This window comes from Myxine glutinosa, chromosome 7 (assembly GCF_964187855.1).
Source record: "Myxine glutinosa chromosome 7, kmMyxGlut1.1, whole genome shotgun sequence".
Taxonomy (NCBI): Eukaryota; Metazoa; Chordata; class Myxini; order Myxiniformes; family Myxinidae; genus Myxine; species Myxine glutinosa.
In genome coordinates this window covers 51,050,190-51,073,649 of record NC_136267.1, presented here as the reverse complement: position 1 = coordinate 51,073,649, position 23,460 = coordinate 51,050,190, and the positions used below count along the sequence as shown (strand labels likewise).

Below are 23,460 nucleotides of genomic sequence, written 5' to 3'. Positions count from 1 at the left end.
GTAGAGATGGGAGACCACTGTGACCACTCTCTCGATGTCCCTACTCTTAAATGTTGTGTTTGTGTCCTTCCTCCTCTCTCCCCATCTTGTCTACCGCTCCCCTTATTATATGATTTATGTGTCGGTTTGTCTTTCTGTGTGATTAATGTTCGCTCTTTCACGAGCCTCGATCTTGGAAACAAAAAAAAAGAAAAAAAGAAAAAAAAGGAGGAAATGCATGGAAGTTAAAATCACAGTGCCTCCATAAAACATTTTGCAGAATTATAAATAGATTCGGCAAGTTAAGTAGGAAAAATAAATGATGAACTTTACTGCATTAACCTTTCGTTGTCATACTCTAATCATCTAATGGAACAAATAAAGAGAGATGAGTCAGACAAAATTCATGGTTTTTATTCAAAAAAACCTCTTGCAAAGCCATGTTCCGTGCACAGACAAAAACAAAAGGAGCACTACATACTATTTGTTGTTATATGACACTGGGTGAAGCATGTAAAAACTAATCGATTAGGTAAAGCCAAAACAAATAATCCATTATTGCGCCAAAACAAATAATCCATTAATGCGCCAAAACAAATAAGCCATGAATGCGCCAAAACAAATAATCCATTAATGCGCCAAAACAAATAAGCCATGAATGCGCCAAAACAAATAATCCATTAATGCGCCAAAACAAATAATCCATTAATGCGCCAAAACAAATAATCCATTAATGCGCCAAAACAAATAATCCATTAATGCGCCAAAACAAATAATCCGTTAATGCGCCAAAATAAATAATCCATTAATGCGCCAAAACAAATAATCCGTTAATGCGCCAAAACAAATACTCCATTAATGCGCCAAAACAAATAATCCATTAATGCGCCAAAACAAATAATCCATTAATGCGCCAAAACAAATAATCCATTAATGCGCCAAAACAAATAATCCATTAATGCGCCAAAACAAATAATCCATTAATGCGCCAAAACAAATAATCGATTAATGTGCCAAAAAATAATAATCCATTAATGCGCCAAAACAAATAATCCATTAATGCTCCAAAACAAATAATCCATTAATGCGCCAAAACAAATAATCCATTAACGCGGCCCAGGTAACTATATGACCACTACCATTACTATTACTTCCTTAGCCTGGTTTAGCCGTTGGGGTGCGGTTTGGGATCCAGGGTTCGAATCTCGGTTAATCGCTGAATTAACGCCAGGGGGGTTGACTCAGCCTGTCATCCTTCCGAGGTCGGCAAATTGAGTACCAATTAACTGGTAATTCGCTGTGCGTCGCAAGAGGCGACTAACAGGGTTGGCGGCACAAAGGGTATCCGGCCATAAAAAAAACAAAACATTGCTTCAAAAAGGGGACCACGGTGCCCGAAAAAGGCCAACCCCTGCTCTGTGGGGAAAAATGGCCTCTAAAGGTGGTTCATTACTATGACTTCCTTAGTGGCCAAATTATACCCACATTCTTTGAAGATTGGCCAGGGAACCTTTTTGGCCTAAGTGTTTCACGAACCCGCTGGCCAGGCATGACGTTCGGCTGAAGGTGGTAGGAATTTGTTAGTTGTTCAGGGTGTCGGTGATAACTTGTCTCCTCTTCACGAAGTACACCGTATGATCTTTAACGTCCATCGGCTAATGCTAGCAGGCCGGGCACCCAGTTTAAGTGTCCATCCGATGGACGGCACACCGATTGATGTCTCGTCCTTCACGCGAAGCAAGGAGACAATTAAATAGGTGGGTCTAGATTCAAGGCAGGGCTAGACATCTAGTGTGTATGGTTTTTGGTTTCGGTTCTTCTTCTTCTTTTCTCGATTCTTTAAGCTGAACACCGTGTACTGAACATCATCAATATGTTTCTGCAAAGCACGTACACAACAACAGCAAATACGGTACCGCACTTTTGTGTCTCATGTTGTCTCATGTTTTGTGTCTTTTGTGTCTCATCTCATGTTTTCACGACCGCACTCACTTCCTCTTCATATTCAAGCGGACACGCCACAGGCATTTGTTTGCAACAAATTGAAGAGTGTAAAGAAATAAGAGTATAAAAACTATTGCCAATCTTGAGAGTTCGCTCATGTTGGATTAACACCGAGCTCATAAGCAAAACACTCGAGGTACATATAAAGTAACCAAATTGTATTTGGGGATCTAAAGAACAATAAATGTTTTAGTGTTGAAATGATTCCATTTCCAAGTAATTCCAAATGCCACTATTCAAAGTTGAAATTATATAAACTAGTGGGGTCACCCGTGGGAATACCAAGGGCATGGAGGTGTATCGTTGAGATCGGTGCAGCCGTTTTTGCGGTACCCGGGACAATAACGTTAGGCGGGAGTCCAAACCTGAAAATGCTGGAGGCCAAAGACGAAATTTGAAAAACAATATAGTGAAGGAGCTGGGGCTCCCACGTCGATCAGAAGAATGGACGCGACAAAAAGCTGGAATTCATCTGAGTTGCTTTATTGAAATCAAACACTCAGGCACTCTGAAAACCCGTTTATCGGTCAGCAATATATATCTATTAACCCAGGGGGTTTGCCCAGGCCCGGCGCCAGGGGGCGTGGCCCAGCATCCTGGCTGCGGCCTGGCAAGTTGAGGGCGAGCCTGCCCGGGCATGCCCGAGCATGCCCGGGCGTCCCGACCGAGGCCTGGCAAGTTGAGCGCGGGCCTGCCCGGGCGTCCTGGACGAGCCCGGCATGGTGATCGCTCCGCGTCCTTGATAGGTGCAAGGCGATTGTGAAACCCCAGCGGCAGCCGCTACACACGTCCCCCCAGAATCGACTTGCACCGGCAGGGTCAACTTGAGGGGGGTCCTGATGACCCGGCCGAAGCGACCCCTGGCGGGTCGTGGGAGGGGGTCCGGTGAGGTGGTGGGCGGTCGACTGGGGGGCCCCGTGGACGGGGGGCGGCCTCGCCGCGGCGGAAGGGCCACCCGTGGTGGGTGGTCGACGTCCACGTGCGCCGGCTTGAGGCGGTCCACTGTAATCCGGTCCGACCTGCCGCCGATGTCGATGACGAACGACTTGTCGTCCCGTCGTAGCACCCGGAAGGGCCCGTCGTACGGCGGCTGGAGTGGCCACCGATGTGCGTCGTGACGCACAAAAACATACTCTGCTGTGCGGAGTGCTGGGGGGACGTAGGACTGGGAGTCACCGTGGTGGGATGTCGGCACGGGGGCAAACCGTCGGGCGGCCTCCTGGAGGTCCAAGCGCTGGTGACCTGCGGACCAGGGACTGGTAGCGTCGGGCACGAATTCGCCCGGGACGCGTAGCACCTGGCCATAGACCAGCTCGGCGGTGGATGCCTGGAGGTCCTCCTTGGGGGCCGTGCGAAGGCCCAAAAGGACCCACGGCAGCCGGTCGGCCCAACCGCCGTCTTGAAGGCCGGCCATGAGCGCGGCCTTCATGGAGCGGTGGAATCGCTCGCACAACCCGTTTGCTTGGGGGTGGTAGGCCGTAGTACGGTGGAGCTTGACCCCCAGGTTGCGGGCGCCCGCGCCCCACAGCTCGGAGGTGAACTGTGGTCCGCGGTCTGACGAGATGTCCGCCGGTGCGCCGAAGCGGGCGACCCAGGTGGCGATGAAAGCCTGCGCCACGTCGGCGGTGGTGGTGGAGACGAGGGGAACGGCCTCCGGCCACCTGGTGGTCCTGTCCACCATGGTGAGCAGGTGTGTGAACCCCCGTGACGGGGGGAGGGGGCCCACCAGATCCACGTTGACGTGGTCGAAACGTCGTTCGGGCACGGTGAAAGGTGCCAGCGGGGCCTGGGTGTGTCGGTGGACCTTGGCCCGTTGGCAGGCCGTACAGGCGCTGGTCCAATCGCGGACGTCCCGACGAAGGCCGTGCCAGACGAAACGCGCCGACACCAGCTTCTGGGAAGCTTTCCGGCCCGGGTGGGAAAGGCCGTGGAGGGAGGCGAAGATGCGGCGTTGCCAGGTGACGGGCACGATGGGGCGAGGCTGGCCTTGGGAGACGTCGCAGAGCAGGACAGTGTCCGCGCAGGGGATGTCGGCCAGGCGGAGGCCCGTGTCCGCCGCCCGGAGGGCTTGCACCGTGGAGTCGGTGGTTTGGTCCGCCGCCATAAGCGCAAAATCCACGCCCAGGTGGACCGCGTTCGCGCTGGCCCGGGAAAGACAGTCGGCCACGGCGTTGTTTTTGCCGGCGACGTGCCGGATGTCCGTGGTAAACTCCGACACGGCGGAGAGGTGGCGCTGTTGGCGGGCCGACCATGGCTCCGTGACCTTGGCCATGGCGTAAATCAACGGCTTGTGGTCGACGAACGCCGTGAAAGGTCGGCCCTCCAGGAGGTGGCGGAAATGGCGGACGGCCAGGTGTAGACCGAGGAGCTCCCGGTCAAACGTGCTGTATTTGAGCTCGTTCGGCCGGAGCTGCCGGCTGAAAAAAGCGAGTGGCTGCCAAACCCCGTTCACCCATTGCTCATGTACGGCGCCCACCGCGTAGTCGGAGGCATCCGTGGTGAGGGCGATGGGAGCGTTGAGCACCGGGTGAGCGAGCAGTGTTGCGTCGGCGAGGGCCCGCTTTGAGCGTTGGAAGGCCGCATCCATTGCTGCGGACCAGGCGATGTCGTGCTTGGCCGGCTTGCCCCGGAGGGCGTCGTAGAGGGGCCGCATGAGGTGAGCAGCGCGGGGCACGAAGCGGTGATAAAAATTCACCATTCCCAGGAATTCCTCCAGGGCCTTTATGGTGCGGGGACGCGGGAACGTGGTGATGGCCTCGACCTTGGTTGGCAGCGGCACGGCCCCGTTCTTGGTGATGTGGTGGCCCAAAAAATCAACGGCCGTCGTGCCGAAGTGGCATTTGGCCGGGTTGACGATGAGGCCATGCTCGCTGAGGCGCTCGAACAGTGTTCGGAGGTGGAGGAGGTGCTCGGCCCGGGACGTGCTGGCGACGAGGATGTCGTCCAGGTAAACGAAAAGGAACGGCATGTCACGCAGCACGCCGTCCATCAAGCGCTGGAACGCCTGAGCCGCGTTCTTGAGACCAAACGGCATCCGCAAGAATTCGAATAAGCCGAACGGCGTGATGACTGCCGTTTTAGGGACGTCGGCCGCCCTGACAGGTACCTGGTGATATCCCCGTATGAGATAAATTTTCGAAAAAATGACCCGTCCCGCCAGACGGGCGGAGAAGTCTTGGATATGCGGGATCGGGTACCTGTCGGGGGTGGTAGCGTCATTCAGACGGCGGTAGTCGCCACACGGGCGCCATCCACCCCCCGGCTTTGGCACGATGTGCAGTGGCGAGGCCCACGCGCTATCGGAGCGCCGCACGATGCCGAGGTGCTCCAACGCGTCGAATTCGGCCTTCGCTACGGCGAGCTTGGCTGGGTCGAGGCGGCGGGCCCTGGCGTAGACCGGCGGGCCCGTGGTTGGTATGTGGTGCTCGATCCCATGCCGTACTGCGACGGCCGAAAACGTCGGCCGCGTGAGGGCCGGGAACTCCGTGAGCAGACGAGCAAACTCGTTCGCCGACGGGACGGTGCATGCCAGCTCGGTCGGCGCGGAGCTGCTCAATGTGCATACCAGGGAGCTGAAGGTTTCAGCGTTGATTAAACGACGCCATTGGACGTCCACCAGCAGTCCGTGTGCGCAGAGGAAGTCGGCGCCTAGCAGAGCCACGGGCACGTTGGCGGTTACAAACGTCCAAGCAAAGCGTTGGCCGCCGAAGCAGAGGGTGACGTTGCGCGGGCCGAAGGTGCGGATAGTCGATCCGTTGGCCGCAACTAAGGAGGGGCCGCAAACCGCGGATTGCCTGTCCTGGTCAGAGGCGGGTATGACGCTCAGTTGGGCGCCGGTGTCGCACAGGAAGCGCCGTCCGGACGCTTTATCCGTGATGAACAGTAAGTTGCCCGTATGGCCGGCGCTCATGGCTGGTAATGAACGCCGGCCTGGCCGTTTCCCGGCCTGCCGAAGGTGCACGGGGGTCGGCATGTCCGGGCCTTTTGTCCGAACCTGGCATGATAGTAACACCACGCTTGGTCGGGTGGAGGTGGTCGGCACGGTAGAGCGGCCGCCAATTGCGTCGGCAGTTCGGCCGTCGACCGTGCCGGGTGCTCGGGCGCCATGGTTGTTGCGTCGGACGGCGGTGGGTCCCATGTCGCCGCTGCGATGCGCCGTCCTGCAGCGGAGATCTTGTCGGCTTCTCTGGCAAGGGCCCGGGGATCTGTGATCGTCGTGCTTGCCAGGGCGAGGCGTACCGGGTTAGGCAGCTGACGGAGGAACAGCTCCCGGAACAGGAATGCCGGAGAGTGCTCGCCGAGCAGTGAAAGCATGTAGTCCATTCGCTCGGAAGGGCGCGTGTCGCCGAGCTCAGGCAGTTCGAGCAGGCGCCGTGCGCGTTCCGCCGATGGGAGGGCGAAAGCATCGAGGAGAAGCTTTTTAATCGCGCCGTATTTGTCAGCGGCTGGCGGGCTTTCGAGGAGGCTCAGGGCGCGGGCCGCTGTAGCCGACCCGAGCGCAGCTACCACATGGTGGAAGCGGGTGTCGTCGGCCGTGATGCCTCGCAGGGCGAACAGGGACTCCGCCTGTGCGAACCAAACCGCTGCGTGAGCCTCCCAGAAGGTAGGCAGTTTAAGGGCGACTGCCGTGTCCATGTCGATAGGTCACCAATGAAGGAGCTGGGGCTCCCACGTCGATCAGAAGAATGGACGCGACAAAAAGCTGGAATTCATCTGAGTTGCTTTATTGAAATCAAACACTCAGGCACTCTGAAAACCCGTTTATCGGTCAGCAATATATATCTATTAACCCAGGGGGTTTGCCCAGGCCCGGCGCCAGGGGGCGTGGCCCAGCGTCCTGGCTGCGGCCTGGCAAGTTGAGGGCGAGCCTGCCCGGGCATGCCCGGGCGTCCCGACCGAGGCCTGGCAAGTTGAGCGCGGGCCTGCCCGGGCGTCCTGGACGAGCCCGGCATGGTGATCGCTCCGCGTCCTTGATAGGTGCAAGGCGATTGTGAAACCCCAGCGGCAGCCGCTACAATAGCCTATTTTACTCCAGGGGTCCCAGGATTACCCACCCAAAATTTCGTTGAGATCGGTTCAGCCGTTTTTGCGGTATCTGGGAACGGACGGACAGACGGACGGACATTTGGTGAATTATAGTAAGATTTGTTTAACAAAACCATTTCATTAACAGGAATCGGTGGTTCGTGTGCAGCCTGTGGCTGCTGGCTGCATCATTTTCTAGGGGCACGGCTGTGTCACTGATGCAATGCCCTTCATTTCCAGGCACCTGGTACTTACTTATTTGAGGATGACAGGCCGAGTCAACCCACCTGGTGTTAATTCAACGGTCTGACAGGGGCTTGAACTCAGGACCACCAAGATCTCAAGACAGCCATCTTAACCGTTAAGCCAACACCAGGTTCATAATAGGTATCGATTCCAGGAAAATAAATTTTAACATGTATTTGTCTCCCAGAACCATCTTAAAGCCTCGCTTGTCTGAGCAGGAATATCTCCGGGGGTTTCGCCATTGCTATCCCATGAGTCTGTACAGTCCACCTTGCAGCAATAATTTCATTGCGATTGTTAAACTTTTTTATTTATTTATGTTAAACGGAGATAGAAACGATGCCTCAAAACAAAACCTACCGTTGTTCGTGTTCAACATTAACCCCGATTGATATGCAGCAAAATCAGGCGGATGCATTTCAAAATGCATTGCGTATTTATTTTGTTTGTGACAAAATTGTTCATCAGACTCACGTCCCGCGGTGGAATCGGTGGCGCCATGAGCTCGAATTGCATTTCTGCAAAAGAAAAAGCAGTTTATTGTTACCTTTGATCGATAAGTATTGACAGATATATTTATGCCGTTTCTGAAATACGTTAACGTGCCTTGATGGGTTTTTGAATATTCCAACGTTCCTTGTCCAGACCTGAAATAAATGTAAAAGAAATAATTAATACTCAAACCTGGATAAGTTGTTCTATTAACAAATATCAATAATGGAGGAGAGGTGGAAATTTTATCTGAATAAAGGAGTACCTTGTGGTTCATCCTCTTTCTGCTGCCACTACCTTCCAGGGAGACCATTCCATTCATTAACTACTCTCTGAGTGAAAGACCCTTGCCTTACTATATACTGTGTTAACTCTCATCTTCTTCACTCTCAGTTCATTTGTTTGCTTGTACCCATCTGTTGCCTCACTGTCACTACTTTGCCCTTTTACCTCCGCCACCGAAGGTTTTCCCCCGTCTGTCTGTCTGTGAACAAAATATCTCAAAAAGTTGTGGACGGATTCGGACGAAATTCGGTGGAGAGGTAGCGTATGTGACAAGGACGAAACTATTAGATTTTGGTGAAGTTTCGAATTTGGATCCGGATCCGAGAATGTTTAAGTGATTCTTCACCATCGGGAGATAGGGCCAAAAACGATACATAGCGGGATATCTCAAACAGTTGTGCACGGATTCAGATAAAACTTGCTGGAGAGGTTGCCTGTGCGACAATGAAGAGTTGATTCAATTTTGGTGAATATTGGAATCCGGATCCGGATCACAGAATAAAAAAATGATTCTTCACCATTGAGGGATAGGCCTAAACCGATATATAACACTGTAGCGGCTGCCGCTGAGTTTTCACAATCGCCTTGCACCTATCAAGGACGCGGAGCGATCACCATGCCGGGCTCGTCCAGGACGCCCAGGCCCGCGCTCAACTTGCCAGGCCTCAGTCGGGACGCCCGGGCATGCCCGGGCATGCCCGGGCAGGCTCGCCCTCAACTTGCCAGGCCGCAGCCAGGACGCTGGGCCACGCCCCCTGGCGCCGGGCCTGGGCAAACCCCCTGGCGGAATAGATATATATTGCTGACTGATAAACGGTTTTTCAGAGTGCCTGAGTGTTTGATTTCATTAAAGCAACTCAGATGAATTCTAGCTTTTTGTCGCGTCCATTCTTCCGATCGACGTGGGAGCCCCGGCTCCTTCATTGGTGACCTATCGACATGGACACGGCAGTCGCCCTTAAACTGCCTACCTTCTGGGAGGCTCACGCGGCGGTTTGGTTCGCACAGGCGGAGTCCCTGTTCGCCCTGCGAGGCATCACGGCCGACGACACCCGCTTCCACCATGTGGTAGCTGCGCTCGGGTCGGTTACCGCGGCCCGCGCCCTGAGCCTCCTCGAAAGCCCGCCAGCCGCTGACAAATACGGCGCGATTAAGAAGCTGCTCCTCGATGCTTTCGCCCTCCCATCGGCGGAACGCGCACGGCGCCTGCTCGATCTGCCTGAGCTCGGCGACACGCGCCCTTCCGAGCGCATGGACTACATGCTTTCACTGCTCGGCGAGCACTCTCCGGCATTCCTGTTCCGGGAGCTGTTCTTCCGTCAGCTGCCTAACCCGGTACGCCTTGCTCTGGCAAGCACGACGATCACAGATCCCCGGGCCCTTGCCAGAGAAGCCGACAAGATCTCCGCCGCAGGACAGCGCATCGTAGCGGCGACATGGGACCCACCGCCGTCCGACGCAACACCCAGGGCGCCCGAGCACCCGGCACGGTCGACGGCCGAACTGCCGACGCCATTGGCGGCCGCTCTACCGAGCCGACCACCTCCGGCACGACGACCGAGGCCTCCACCTGACCAAGCGTGGTGTTACTATCATGCCAGGTTCGGACAGAAGGCCCGGACATGCCGACCCCCGTGCACCTTCGGCAGGCCGGGAAACGGCCGGGCCGGCGTTCATTACCAGCCATGAGCGCCGGCCACACGGGCAACTTACTGTTCATCACGGATAAAGCGTCCGGACGGCGCTTCCTGTGCGACACCGGCGCCCAACTGAGCGTCATACCCGCCTCTGACCAGGACAGGCAATCCGCGGTTTGCGGCCCCTCCTTAGTTGCGGCCAACGGATCGACTATCCGCACCTTCGGCCCGCGCAACGTCACCCTCTGCTTCGGCGGCCAACGCTTTGCTTGGACGTTTGTAACCGCCAACGTGCCTGTGGCTCTGCTAGGCGCCGACTTCCTCTGCGCACACGGACTGCTGGTGGACGTCCAACGGCGTCGTTTAATCAACGCTGAAACCTTCAGCTCCCTGGTATGCACATTGAGCAGCTCCGCGCCGACCGAGCTGGCATGCGCCGTCCCGGCGGCGAACGAGTTTGCTCGCCTGCTCACGGAGTTCCCGGCCCTCACGCGGCCGACGTTTTCGGCCGTCGCAGTACGGCATGGGATCGAGCACCACATACCAACCACGGGCCCGCCGGTCTACGCCAGGGCCCGCCGCCTCGACCCAGCCAAGCTCGCCGTAGCGAAGGCCGAATTCGACGCATTGGAGCACCTCGGCATCGTGCGGCGCTCCGATAGCGCGTGGGCCTCGCCACTGCACATCGTGCCAAAGCCGGGGGGTGGATGGCGCCCGTGTGGCGACTACCGCCGTCTCAATGACGCTACCACCCCCGACAGGTACCCGATCCCGCATATCCAAGACTTCTCCGCCCGTCTGGCGGGACGGGTCATTTTTTCGAAAATTGACCTCATACGGGGATATCACCAGGTACCTGTCAGGGCGGCCGACGTCCCTAAAACGGCAGTCATCACGCCGTTCGGCTTATTCGAATTCTTGCGGATGCCGTTTGGTCTCAAGAACGCGGCTCAGGCGTTCCAGCGCTTGATGGACGGCGTGCTGCGTGACCTGCCGTTCCTTTTCGTTTACCTGGACGACATCCTCGTCGCCAGCACGTCCCGGGCCGAGCACCTCCTCCACCTCCGGACACTGTTCGAGCGCCTCAGCGAGCACGGCCTCATCGTCAACCCGGCCAAATGCCACTTCGGCACGACGGCCGTTGATTTTTTGGGCCATCACATCACCAAGAACGGGGCCGTGCCGCTGCCAACCAAGGTCGAGGCCATCACCACGTTCCCGCGTCCCCGCACCATAAAGGCCCTGCAGGAATTCCTGGGAATGGTGAATTTTTATCACCGCTTCGTGCCCCGCGCTGCTCAGCTCATGCGGCCCCTCTACGAAGCCCTCCGGGGCATGCCGGCCAAGCACGACATCGCCTGGTCCGCAGCAATGGATGCGGCCTTCCAAGGCTCAAAGCGGGCCCTCGCCGACGCAACACTGCTCGCTCACCCGGTGCTCAACGCTCCCATCGCCCTCACCACGGATGCCTCCGACTACGCGGTGGGCGCCGTACATGAGCAATGGGTGAACGGGGTTTGGCAGCCACTCGCTTTTTTCAGCCGGCAGCTCCGGCCGAACGAGCTCAAATACAGCACGTTTGACCGGGAGCTCCTCGGTCTACACCTGGCCGTCCGCCATTTCCGCCACCTCCTGGAGGGCCGACCTTTCACGGCGTTCGTCGACCACAAGCCGTTGGTTTACGCCATGGCCAAGGTCACGGAGCCATGGTCGGCCCGCCAACAGCGCCACCTCTCCGCCGTGTCGGAGTTTACCACGGACATCCGGCACGTCGCCGGCAAAAACAACGCCGTGGCCGACTGTCTTTCCCGGGCCAGCGCGAACGCGGTCCACCTGGGCGTGGATTTTGCGCTTATGGCGGCGGACCAAACCACCGACACCACGGTGCAAGCCCTCCGGGCGGCGGACACGGGCCTCCGCCTGGCCGACATCCCCTGCGTGGACACTGTCCTGCTCTGCGACGTCTCCCAAGGCCAGCCTCGCCCCATCGTGCCCGTCGCCTGGCAACGCCGCATCTTCGCCTCCCTCCACGGCCTTTCCCACCCGGGCCGGAAAGCTTCCCAGAAGCTGGTGTCGGCGCGTTTCGTCTGGCACGGCCTTCGTCGGGACGTCCGCGATTGGACCAGCGCCTGCACGGCCTGCCAACGGGCCAAGGTCCACCGACACACCCAGGCCCCGCTGGCACCTTTCACCGTGCCCGAACGACGTTTCGACCACGTCAACGTGGATCTGGTGGGCCCCCTCCCCCCGTCACGGGGGTTCACACACCTGCTCACCATGGTGGACAGGACCACCAGGTGGCCGGAGGCCGTTCCCATCGTCTCCACCACCACCGCCGACGTGGCGCAGGCTTTCATCGCCACCTGGGTCGCCCGCTTCGGCGCACCGGCGGACATCTCGTCAGACCGCGGTCCACAGTTCACCTCCGAGCTGTGGGGCGCGGTCGCCCGCAACCTGGGGATCAAGCTCCACCGTACTACGGCCTACCACCCCCAAGCAAACGGGTTGTGCGAGCGATTCCACCGCTCCATGAAGGCCGCGCTCATGGCCGGCCTTCAAGACGTCGGGTGGGCCGACCGGCTGCCGTGGGTCCTTTTGGGCCTTCGCACGGCCCCCAAGGAGGACCTCCAGGCATCCACCGCCGAGCTTGTCTATGGCCAGGTGCTACGCGTCCCGGGCGAATTTGTGCCCGACGCTACCAGTCCCTGGTCCGCAGCTCACCAGCGCTCGGACCTCCAGGAGGCCGCCCGACGGTTTGCCCCCGTGCCAACATCCCACCACGGTGACCCCCAGTCCTACGTCCCCCCAGCACTCCGCACAGCGGAGTATGTTTTTGTGCGTCACGACGCACATCGGTGGCCACTCCAGCCGCCGTACGACGGGCCCTTCCGGGTGCTGCGACGGGACGACAAGTCGTTCGTCATCGACATCGGCGGCAGGTCGGACCGGATTGCTGTGGACCGCCTCAAGCCGGCGCACGTGGACGTTGACCACCCACCACGGGTGGCCCTTCCGCCGCGGCGAGGCCGTCCCCCGTCCACGGTGCCCCCCACTCGACCGCCCACCACCTCACCGGACCCCCTCCCACGACCCGCCAGGGGTCGCTTCGGCCGGGTCATCAGGACCCCCCTCAAATTGACCCTGCCGGTGCAAGTCGATTCTGGGGGGACGTGTGTAGCGGCTGCCGCTGAGTTTTCACAATCGCCTTGCACCTATCAAGGACGCGGAGCGATCACCATGCCGGGCTCGTCCAGGACGCCCAGGCCCGCGCTCAACTTGCCAGGCCTCAGTCGGGACGCCCGGGCATGCCCGGGCATGCCCGGGCAGGCTCGCCCTCAACTTGCCAGGCCGCAGCCAGGACGCTGGGCCACGCCCCCTGGCGCCGGGCCTGGGCAAACCCCCTGGCGGAATAGATATATATTGCTGACTGATAAACGGTTTTTCAGAGTGCCTGAGTGTTTGATTTCATTAAAGCAACTCAGATGAATTCTAGCTTTTTGTCGCGTCCATTCTTCCGATCGACGTGGGAGCCCCGGCTCCTTCAACACGATATTTCAAAAAGTCATGGATGGATTTGGACAAAACTTGGTTGTGTGTTGTTGGATGTGTGACAAAACCAGGTTGGGTGTGTGACAAGACCGAATCGATTCGATTTTGGTGAAGTTCCGAATGTGGATTCGGATACGAGAATTATTTAATTTTTAAAGTGATGATTCTTCACCATTGAGAGATCAGGCGAAAAGCGATATATAACATGATATTTTAAAAAGTTATGGACGAGTTATGACTAAACTTGGGGGATGAGTTGGTCAGGTGACAAGAACAAGCCGATTAGATTTTGGTTCAGGTCGGAATCCAGATCCGGCCTATCAGTGCGATACAAAATATAAACTGTTCAGCCTGGCGGAGGTATGCACTCTACCGAGTGCCGTTCTAGTTACCTTATGTCATCTTGCTCATCCATGAGCCTCAATTTTGTATGCAAATTATTTTTTTAACGCATGAATGTGACTTGGATGCGAGTAGAAGAATGAACAGCTTACCTTTTAGACTTCCGAGTTGCCAGTTCTAGAAAAGAAAATAACATTGATTATAACTCTCAAATTGCAAATTTATACTGAAATCTCGTGTAGCCACTGCCAACTGGAAAATTTTATATAAAAAAAAATCAAGGAATACTCATCAATAACCATTTATCAACTGTGTTAAGTGAAGGAATTTTAACGAATGCTGACGACATATTGGTCGAAAATGGGCTAAAGGAACAGTCTTATCAGGGACTCAACATAATATCGATAACTCCACATCAGCAACCACAAGTAGTTTGTTTATCATGAAACTCAATGTGATGCAAACCAAAGAGATTCCTTGGACTGCATCATGCTACACCATTGGTTGGAACTGTGGGTCATCTGCTTCCATTACTCCCTGGTATTCCAGACTGCGATTGTAAAGTGGAAAAGGTTGTTGCTTCAGCCTCCGCTTGTCGAGAAGATTGTTGAGGAAGCAAGGTATTTGGAAAGACCCAAGAGGGAGCTTTGTGACTTTTGTGAATGTACATATTGTCTTTTACCCTCTCTCACCTTGGTCTTCCATGAACGTATATCTGGGATATAAAACATCGTGGTGTTTCATCTGTCATGTGTATTTCTTCCGCTCCCCCTATAATTTCACTTGAGTTTCCCATACCAATTTTGAGCCTCTGTCACACCCCTCAGTCACCAACAGCCAGTAAGGCTATCCTAGGAACTGGCTGATTTTCTTAGATACACTGCAACCCCTTTGCATGAACGGCTGAGCGGTGGTCACTTGGCTATCCCAGACACATCTGCCTTAACCAGAGGTGCTGCAACACTATTGCATAAATGGTGGAGCTGATACAACTGTAACTGGTTTGCTTTTTGGTTTGCCTTCTCTGCAGAAAGCACGATAGTACTGTAAGGGAAAGAAGGGAAAGGTCTGAAGATCTGAAGATTTCACCAGATCTGAAGGGAAAGGTGTATGCTGCATGTGTGAGAAGTGTTATGATTTATGGGAGCGAGACATGGGTCATGAATGAGGAGCAGCAACGAAGGTTGGACAGGGTGGAAATGCGAATGGTTCGGTGGATGTGCGGAGTGTCGCTGAGAGAGAGGAAGACAAATGATGAATTGCGAAAGATGATGGGAATAGAGGGAATAGAGCCTGTGATGGATGCTGTGAAGAGGAACAGGTTGAGATGGTTTGGTCATGTGTTGAGGAAGGATGAAAGTGACTGGTTGAGAAGAGTGATGGAAATGAATGTAGAAGGAAGTAGAGGACGGGGAAGACCGAGAAAGACTTGGCTGAAGATGGTGGAAGAAGAAATGCGGGCAAGGGGGTTAACAAGGGGAGATGCAGAAAATAGGGCAATATGGAGAAGATTGTCATGGGGACCGCAAGGCTAACCCCAGCTCTAGCAGGGAAAATGGCCTTAAAATGCATGTTGTTGTGTTGTTGTTGATCAGGATTCGAACTCAGGATCCTAGGATCCCAAGCCGGCACCCTAACCGCTAAGCCAACACCAGGCTTACTCCTCGTGTGAAGGCAAGTAAACAACTTAAGCTCCAGTTTCCCTACTTAATACATCGAGATGCCTCCAACTCGTCCACGGTCCATGCTATACCTATACAATCCTGCCTCGACTATGGTATTCCATCATCTACCCCCACAAACGTTGCAGTACTATACCACTCGTGAGATTTTGTCAAAACATATTGCAAGAAATTCTTACCTTTTTCCAGTTTCTTTCTCTTGACGTGCCAAAAACCTCCAAACACTAACATGAGCAGTGATGCTGATGATGTGGATAGAAGTAGATAGAAAAATGGTTTATCTTTTGTAGGACCTGAGAAAATCAGCATACAGCTTCACTCACCATTACAAACACAACAACTGTTGATATATATATATATATATATATATATATATATATATATATATATATATATATATATATATATATATATATATATATATATATATATATATGTATATATATATATATATATATATGTATATATATATATATATATATGTATATATATATATATATATACATATATATACATGTATATATATATATATATACATATATATACATGTATATATATATATATATATATATATATATATATATATATACAGACTTGGCATTTAATATGGCTTTTTTTTTTTTCTTGACTTGGGTTTACTTTCTTAACTCAGTATATCAATCTGGTGAGTTTCTTTTCCACTTTGGTGATTTATTTGTTAAAAGAACCATGTCACTGATTGTCTGTCGCAGCAAGAAGTCAACAACAGGATTATATCACAGGTGGCATGGCAAAATGTAAGGACAGGTGCATTTTATGATTGGCTTCACAGTCGGGTATACAAGGGTTGTTGCGTTCTGTATTAGTGGAAAACAACTGCTGCACGTCTCCAAAAGTTATTGCCGCTTCCTCTGGAGATGGTCCATCAACTCGACAATGCTGTTTGTCATGGAGTGGTGGCTTTACGAAATTACGGCATGAAACAGCGTGCTATTGCTCGGCAGTATGGCATCACTCAAGGTCAGGTGTCAAAGATCCTGAAACGAAATGCTCAGAGGGGTGTCCCTACTCCAATACCGAGGCCAGGACGTCCCCGCAGAACGACAAGAAGGGATGATCGCCAGCTGCACCGGTTAGTCCGCAATGGCCGTACCAAGTCATCTAATCGGCTTAGGGCTTAATGGCAGCAACTGACAAATGTGCCTGTATCCAGAAGGCTAGTCAACCAACGACTGGTTCAAGCAGGCTATCGTGCCAGGCGTCCCCTGAGAAAGCCACGCCTGACCAGACAACACAGCCAGCGCCGATTGTAGTGGGCCAGAGAGCACCGTCAATGGCAGCCAGGACACTGGAATCACATGATCTTCAGTGACGAGTCTAGATTTCTGGTCTATCGTCAAGATGGCCACGTCCGAGTGTGCAGACAAGTGCATGAAGCCTACAACAAAGATTGTATAGTGCCAAGAGTCCAAGCTGGAGGTGGTGGGGTGACCGTTTGGGCTGCTTTTCATGCATGGGGCAAAACTGACCTGGTTGTTCTGAATGGAAACCTGAACCAGTTCAAGTACAGGGCCATTCTGGAAGAAACATTGCTTCCATTTGCTCGTGCAGCCTTTCGAGGAAACTTTGTCTTCCAAGATGACAATGCACGGCCTCATCGTGCTCGCATGATCCAACACTTTCTTGCTGACCGTGGTGTAGAGGATATGGAGTGGCCTGCCATGTCCCCGGATATGAATCCGATAGAGAACTTGTGGGCAGCATTAACGCATCAAATCGACCACTTGGACCAGCAGCCGACCTCTGTGCGTGAATTGCAGCAGGCTATTGTCACTGCATGGCAAACGATTCCTGTCCAAACCTTGGCAAATCTCGTGAACAGCATGCCTCAATGTGTACGTGCTCTCCTGAATGCTCGTGGGGGTTACACGAAGTACTGAACTGTAATTTTACTGTCCGTAATCCCAGTCGTAATTTAGCTTTTGTTTTTGTTTAAAAAAAATTTGGCTAATGTGCAAAATAAAGAGATACTTCTGGAAAACGTACAGAAGTTTAACACAGTACTGTCCATGAATTGAGTTCGATATCAGTTTACATCACTTTCAAGGATCAATTTATTTGTTTCGAAATGTCAAATGTGGTTTTTGTTTCTTTTAAAGGTCACATTAACAAAATCTAGAATAATTTCAACATAATTCCAATGAACTTTTGGTTCTAAGACACCTTGAAAAGTAAGTTCACCCACACAAAAAAAACATTCCATATTAAATGCCAAGTCTGTGTGTATGTATATATATATATATATATATATACAGTATATATATATACAGTATATATATATACAGTATATATATGTCAGGTCGTAGATTTGTTATTGCTTAATGTTATCTTATAGACGTCGGCCGAATAATATGTTATGATTTAAATGTTGTTTAAAAATGCTATTTCATAAGTGAATAAAGGGTTTTCCGCTTCGCTTTAGTTTAAAATGAGAAAATACTCGCTTCGGTCGTGCTGGACAAATGGCTCGTATACATGTGCCCTTTCGAGGCTAGATAAGTCCGGTCGTAAAATCTCTCTTTGATTCGCAGACGGCGCCTCGAGCCGCGGGCAGGAGAACGCTTATACGCGCGTGGAATGTGTAGCTTTATGTAGAATGCTTGGATTGCAGACATAAACCTTTGGATAATGGTCTTATCAGGGCCAAGAATGCACTCTCCCTTCTGTGAGTTACATTTTCTGTCACCTCGGAGCCTTGAAACCACATCTGGTCCGGATGATAACGGTGCGTGCTGCACTCCCCCAAGATGAAAGAACGGATGATGGTGGGGGCTAGGGATAACGGTGGGAGGAACTCTCGTAGTTCCTTTGTTCTCTCGGAGATTTTCTGATAAACGTGTCCCTATTTAAGCGGACTGTGAATCAATGCATTTTTCAGGAAGGCTGAACGTGGCATGAGGGCGAGTCGTGCTGTAGAAGTTCGCTTCCTCCAGATCTGTATAGTTGGTATTTTTAATAAAGCTTCGTCATTCTCAAGCTGTTTGTGAACTTCTTTACGAACAAAGAGCTGCTTCTTGACATTTGGTACCAGGAGTGGGGTGCAACACGACAGTGACAGTCGAGGCGAATCCTGAACGACCCGAGGGGGGCTGCCTGAGGCCGGGACGCCGGCACGCTGATTTGTTTAAGGTGAGAATTTTTTTTTTTATCAGAGGGCAATCCAAATTCGTACCCCCCTCCTCGAACGGGCACAGTTCGTCTCCCCTGTCACCTGTACTGCCTGCACTCCGAACAGAAATTGTAAGTAAAGGCTAATTTAAGCCTTGGAATGACGAGCCTTGTTAAATTCACCAGGATAACGTTAAGAGGGTAACGGATTTAACAGTAAGGTTAACGTTACAGTTAGCAAGGAGGGGAAACGTGAGGTCGGACAGCCATAAAGGTTGAGCCAGGTGGCCAAGATCTTTCCAGGAAGGATCAGCCCAGAGACAAGATGGGGTATGCCATTGCATGCCAGGGAACGAAGGGCTGTGGCTAACTTAGAGGGCCAAAGGGACATGGCCAGGAAAAGGGAAATGCGCAGGTACCAGGTAGGCCTGACAGAGGAAGCAAGCAACAGAGGTCCAGATAGAAACAGGCCAGGACCAGGTGAACAAGAGAAAATAAATAGGCTCACAGCAAGGGGCCAGGTAACCACAGGTAAGAAGGACAGAAGTGGTTTTTGAAATATTGAAATTTTAAGCATTATAGCTATGGTTATTGAAGCTACAAGGACAGAGGACAATTAAGTAAGCAGTTAAGCAAGTAAATCAGCGGTTGATGCCGCTGGACCAGATGCCAGACCAAGACCCCCCACCCCCCCAAGACCTGAGCTCAGTCCCGGGGCTCTAGGCAACACCCCAACACCCCCCGCCCTGCCATACCCGTTCCACCTCAACCCACCCCGTCCAACCCGTCCAAAAAAAATCCTTTTCCTTGAATGAGAGACGTAATATGAATGAACAAAGATTGTACATGGGAGTGGCTGGAGAAAGGCATGATTTGAGTCGATCTGATTTTCGCGCGAAGTCTGGGAGACTCACTGGTATATGAATGAGGAATGAATGTATATTGGGATATTAATTGACGTGTGTATCTGGCCAATGTATTTGTCTGTATGACATATGCAAAGCAGAGGGTTTCGGTGTGAAGCTTTGTAAGTGGCCTGCTTGACGTGCGGGAAATTCAGGCCGGGAATGTCGATTTTAGCGTCTATCCGAGGGACCAGGTGAGGTCCTTAGCTGAGTCCGGATTTTCAGTTGTTTGGGAGTGTTTGGGAGCGATTTGATATAAATCGGGTCAGGAAAGCACTCAGAGGAACGTTGATATGAAGTGGTTTCTTGGAGATGGTTACAAGATGGGCTGCTTTTGTCTGTCGAGTGGCAGTCGGGCAGAAATTTGGAATTTGTTGAACTAAATTCAGAATTTGAATTGAAATGTGTGTTTTACTTGAATTGAAGAGTTCATTCATTGGCAGATATTGTGTATTGTATGTGTGGGGTAGATCCCTGAGGCAGCTCACCTTTAGGATGATGATGTCATGTAGTGCATTTTGGGTCAGAGAGGTCAAGCGTCAGAGATCCTGTTTTTTGCGATGATTACGAGCTAGGGATGAGTTAATGACAGCTGACTGTTCTGACAGCTCAATGTTATGACAGCTCAATGTTATGACAGCCGACTGTTTGACAGGAGCCGAACTGATTTGTAAAGACTCATGTCCCAATGTGAGGTAAACCCCGCCGTAAACGCGAATAGAGCGGCGCGCAGTTTGGTTGCCACGGCAACGGGCCTCGCAGGAAACCGCGAGGCGGGAGTGTTGGGATTCGTGTGGAGGCACGAGGGTGCGCGCCAGGACGGGGGGCGGCGTGGCGTCGCCGCGTTGAGTTGGTTGTGCCAGGCCGATCGGCGATCTCTGAATTTAAATCGGACTTTTGTCGTGTGTATTGTGAATTTTAGCGTCTATCCGAGGATCCTGGCGATGTTCGTTTAATTAAAGTGTGGTACGAACCTGTGGTTTCCGCCGTGCGGCTCCGTGGAAGTTTGGGTAGAGTTATTGTGCGTTCGGGCAGGAGCCGAGCGAGCCGCGAGTCACGTGTGCGCTGTATGGGGGGCTCTCGGTTTTGGGCAGTTGTTGTTGTAGTTGTTGTTGTTGGATGGGAAATAAGAGCAGGGGTTTTGAGTTTGTTGAATTGGGTTCGGAGCATGGGATTTGCTCAGAGTGCCGGTGATAACCTGCTTACTCAAAAGGATGTGCCCCGCACGGTGGGAGGTCCGTGAATGGTTGGCAAAGGGTTTCTTGAATTTAATGGCAGGAATTATGCGATTAACGATTATATTGTGTATTGGTGACTTTTGTGGATATGAGTATGTATGAGTATGAGTATATCCCTGTGGCCGACGTGACCTTGTGAGTCAATGGGTCGTGTAATGAGAAAGATTACAGATTGCTGGTGTGAAAATAGGTCATGGTGTGAACTGCGGTCAGACAAAGAAATACACACCCTTTGATCTGAAGGGAGAGCGGAGGTTGTGATTGCATTCCTGGTTCGCTGTGTACTGTATGTGGTTGTGTTCGTCTGTCTGTGGAGTTATATTTCAGGATATATATATATTTATTTATTTTTCTCCAGGATTTCCAGGATATTCAGGATATTTCAGGATATTTCAGGATTATATTTCAGGATGAGGCATGGATTTTAAGGAGGAGGTGTGTGCCCTGAGAAAATTGTGGATCGCGGATTGGGCACTCTGGGTGCGCACTGGGACTGCAGTTGTGTGTGCGCACAGGAGAGTGCAGTTGTGTGGGCGCGAGGAGGTGTGTTGAAGTGTGCGAACGAGGAGGGATGTGCAAAGGCGTGCACCAGGTGGTAAGGGCGCTGCATGGTAGAGCATGTCTCCCACGGAAGTTCCTGGGCGGATTGTGACGGTTGTTGGATTCGTAGGGTGTTACCATTTTGCGATGTAGAGCCTCAATAATGGTCATTTGTCTGTCCGGATGTGGAGTTCTTGCAAGGACGGGAATGTCGCCGGACTTGTATTAGTTGTGGGATGAAAGCGCTGGTTACCCCAATTCGACGTTTGTACCACCTTTCTCCGTTTGAAGTTTGACCTTTTAAAGTTCATTTGACCTTTGTTCGAGATTTGTAAGGGAAAGAGGTCAGAGGTAATTCACTAACCTTGGAAGAACGACAGGCTGTCAGTCTACTGGGTGTTGCTTTAACGGCAGGATATAGAACTTAAATCTGGAAAGAAAGGACATATGCTGTTGGTTAAAACTGAAATCATGTACGTAATTAGTGAACAGAGAATATCGGGACATATATTGTTGGTTAAAACCGAAATCATGTACGTAATTAGTGAACAGAGAATATCGAGTTCTTTTTTTGTTGTTGTGGTTGTCGTTGACGTCTCAATAGGCGATTCAGGGGACTCAAGAAATAAACAGATTTCCGGTGCCGACCAGAAGCGTCAGGTACAGTATGCCTGGAATTTAATTTAACCGGGCCGAGCACAGTGACGTGCTTGATCGAGCTGTGGGGATAGTCATGTTAAATGGAGGATATTTGGGAGGATGAAGAGATGCAAGTAACATGGATTAAGTTGTGGTATCAAGAGGTGGGTGCCTAAGGTATATTGTGGTTATTATAACTTACTGATTATGGGGGGCGCACCGAGTACAGATCGGGTTGCATGATGGAGCACGCATGCATGGAGCTTGATGCCCGACTTTTGGCTTTCCGAGGCTCCGGATAGAAGTTGGCATTTCGATACTGTGGATTATATTGTGCCTGTCTGGAGAGGTGATGTCCTATGCTGAGGCTGGTGACACGCCTCTGTTATTTGTCTGTCTGTCGGTCTGATTGTAAGTCTTTGGTACTATGGAGGGCTAATTGAGTGCTCAGGCGTCATTGTTCCATGGAAGCAAGTACTGTGTACCTTGGGCCGAGTTGGGCCCAGGTACTCATGGGAATGGATCAAACCCACAAGGAAATTCAGTCGCTGAGGTTGCCAGAACTGAAAATCGAACTCTGGGCTTCTCAAATAGTCATAAAATTTGGACCTGGGATGGGATATAAGGTCAATGAATCAGGGAAAGGTAGATGTAACACAGAGAGATGGACAGGACAACAATGGAGTTTATATGGACGGGTTTGGGGTAGTTTCAATCTGATGATTACAGAGTGTTTTGTTCTGTTCACGAAACATGTAAAATTCATGGAGTTGAAGTGATTTGCAAGAAGACAGCAGAGTCAGTACTGGGATACAACCTCGTCCATGGGTTTTGGTCCAGCCTGCAAGGAGTCCAGGGGTTTGTTTCAGGGGTTTTGGGGATGTTTTTGGATGCAAAAATGGGATGCTGTGCTCATCTGGATGTAGAATTGTAAATACTGACTGCTAGCAAATATATCCATCAAGGACGGGGAATGATGTGCAGTGTGATTGGGTAGGAGGTAAAGGCCATAAAACACCAAACCCATGAGGAACGAAATAAATGGAGACGTCGACAATCACATGATGGTTGGGATTGAAGAACAACCTACTGGGATTTCATGATGTCATCCGGCATGGTGAATGCATTGATTCACAGTCACAGCACAGATTCACAGTCACAGTCACAGATGCGTTGATAAAAGTCTACTTTTGACTGGACCAAACGAGATCAAAATTGGAAGTAAATCTAGATACATAAGGTGTGAAATATAGCATAAATAAGCTATAGGTAATGGAAATATGGCAGTGTAAGCTCGCTGAGGAAGAGTTACCTGTAGTAGGGGACGTAACAGATGGGTGGATTATAATGACGGGGGAGCGCAATAGTATAAGAGGCGACTGGGAAGCGCAGGTCTCAGAAGGGAGTAGTCAGCTTCGATGATGCAACAGTGTATGAGTGAGTAATTGTGATCTGTTTAAGTGTAAGAGGCGGTGGAGATGGAAGGAGGTGATGAAAGCGTGGATGAGGGTTTCTGCAGCCGTGAAGGAAAGGGATGGACGGAGACGGGCGATGTTTTAAGGTGAAAGAAGGCTGTCTTTATGACCTGTTTAGTGTATTTGTCAAAGGAGAGGGTTTGATCAAAGAGGATGCCAAGATTCCGGTTGTGAGTGGATGTGGATACTGGGAAACCATCGATGTTGGGGGCAAGTTATGGGTGGATTTGGTGAGTGGTTTTGGGTAAATGAAGATTAATTCAGATTTAGCGTAG

The 23,460-nt window shown here is 51.9% G+C and overlaps 1 protein-coding gene across 1 annotated transcript in view; it reads right to left on the bottom strand.

Annotated features, from left to right (window-relative positions):
- Window positions 1-378: 378 nt before the first annotated feature.
- LOC144892943 (uncharacterized) overlaps window positions 379-23,460 on the bottom strand; it is a 246,928-nt gene continuing 223,846 nt past the window's right edge. The window contains exons 5-9 of the mRNA XM_078781717.1: window positions 15,421-15,534; window positions 13,712-13,736; window positions 7,861-7,901; window positions 7,729-7,772; window positions 379-1,858 (exon numbers count right to left, since the gene is read on the bottom strand). Of these exons, the coding sequence (XP_078637843.1) occupies window positions 1,760-1,858; window positions 7,729-7,772; window positions 7,861-7,901; window positions 13,712-13,736; window positions 15,421-15,534 (323 nt within the window). The 3' untranslated portion in view covers window positions 379-1,759. The remainder of the gene's footprint in view (window positions 1,859-7,728; window positions 7,773-7,860; window positions 7,902-13,711; window positions 13,737-15,420; window positions 15,535-23,460) is intronic.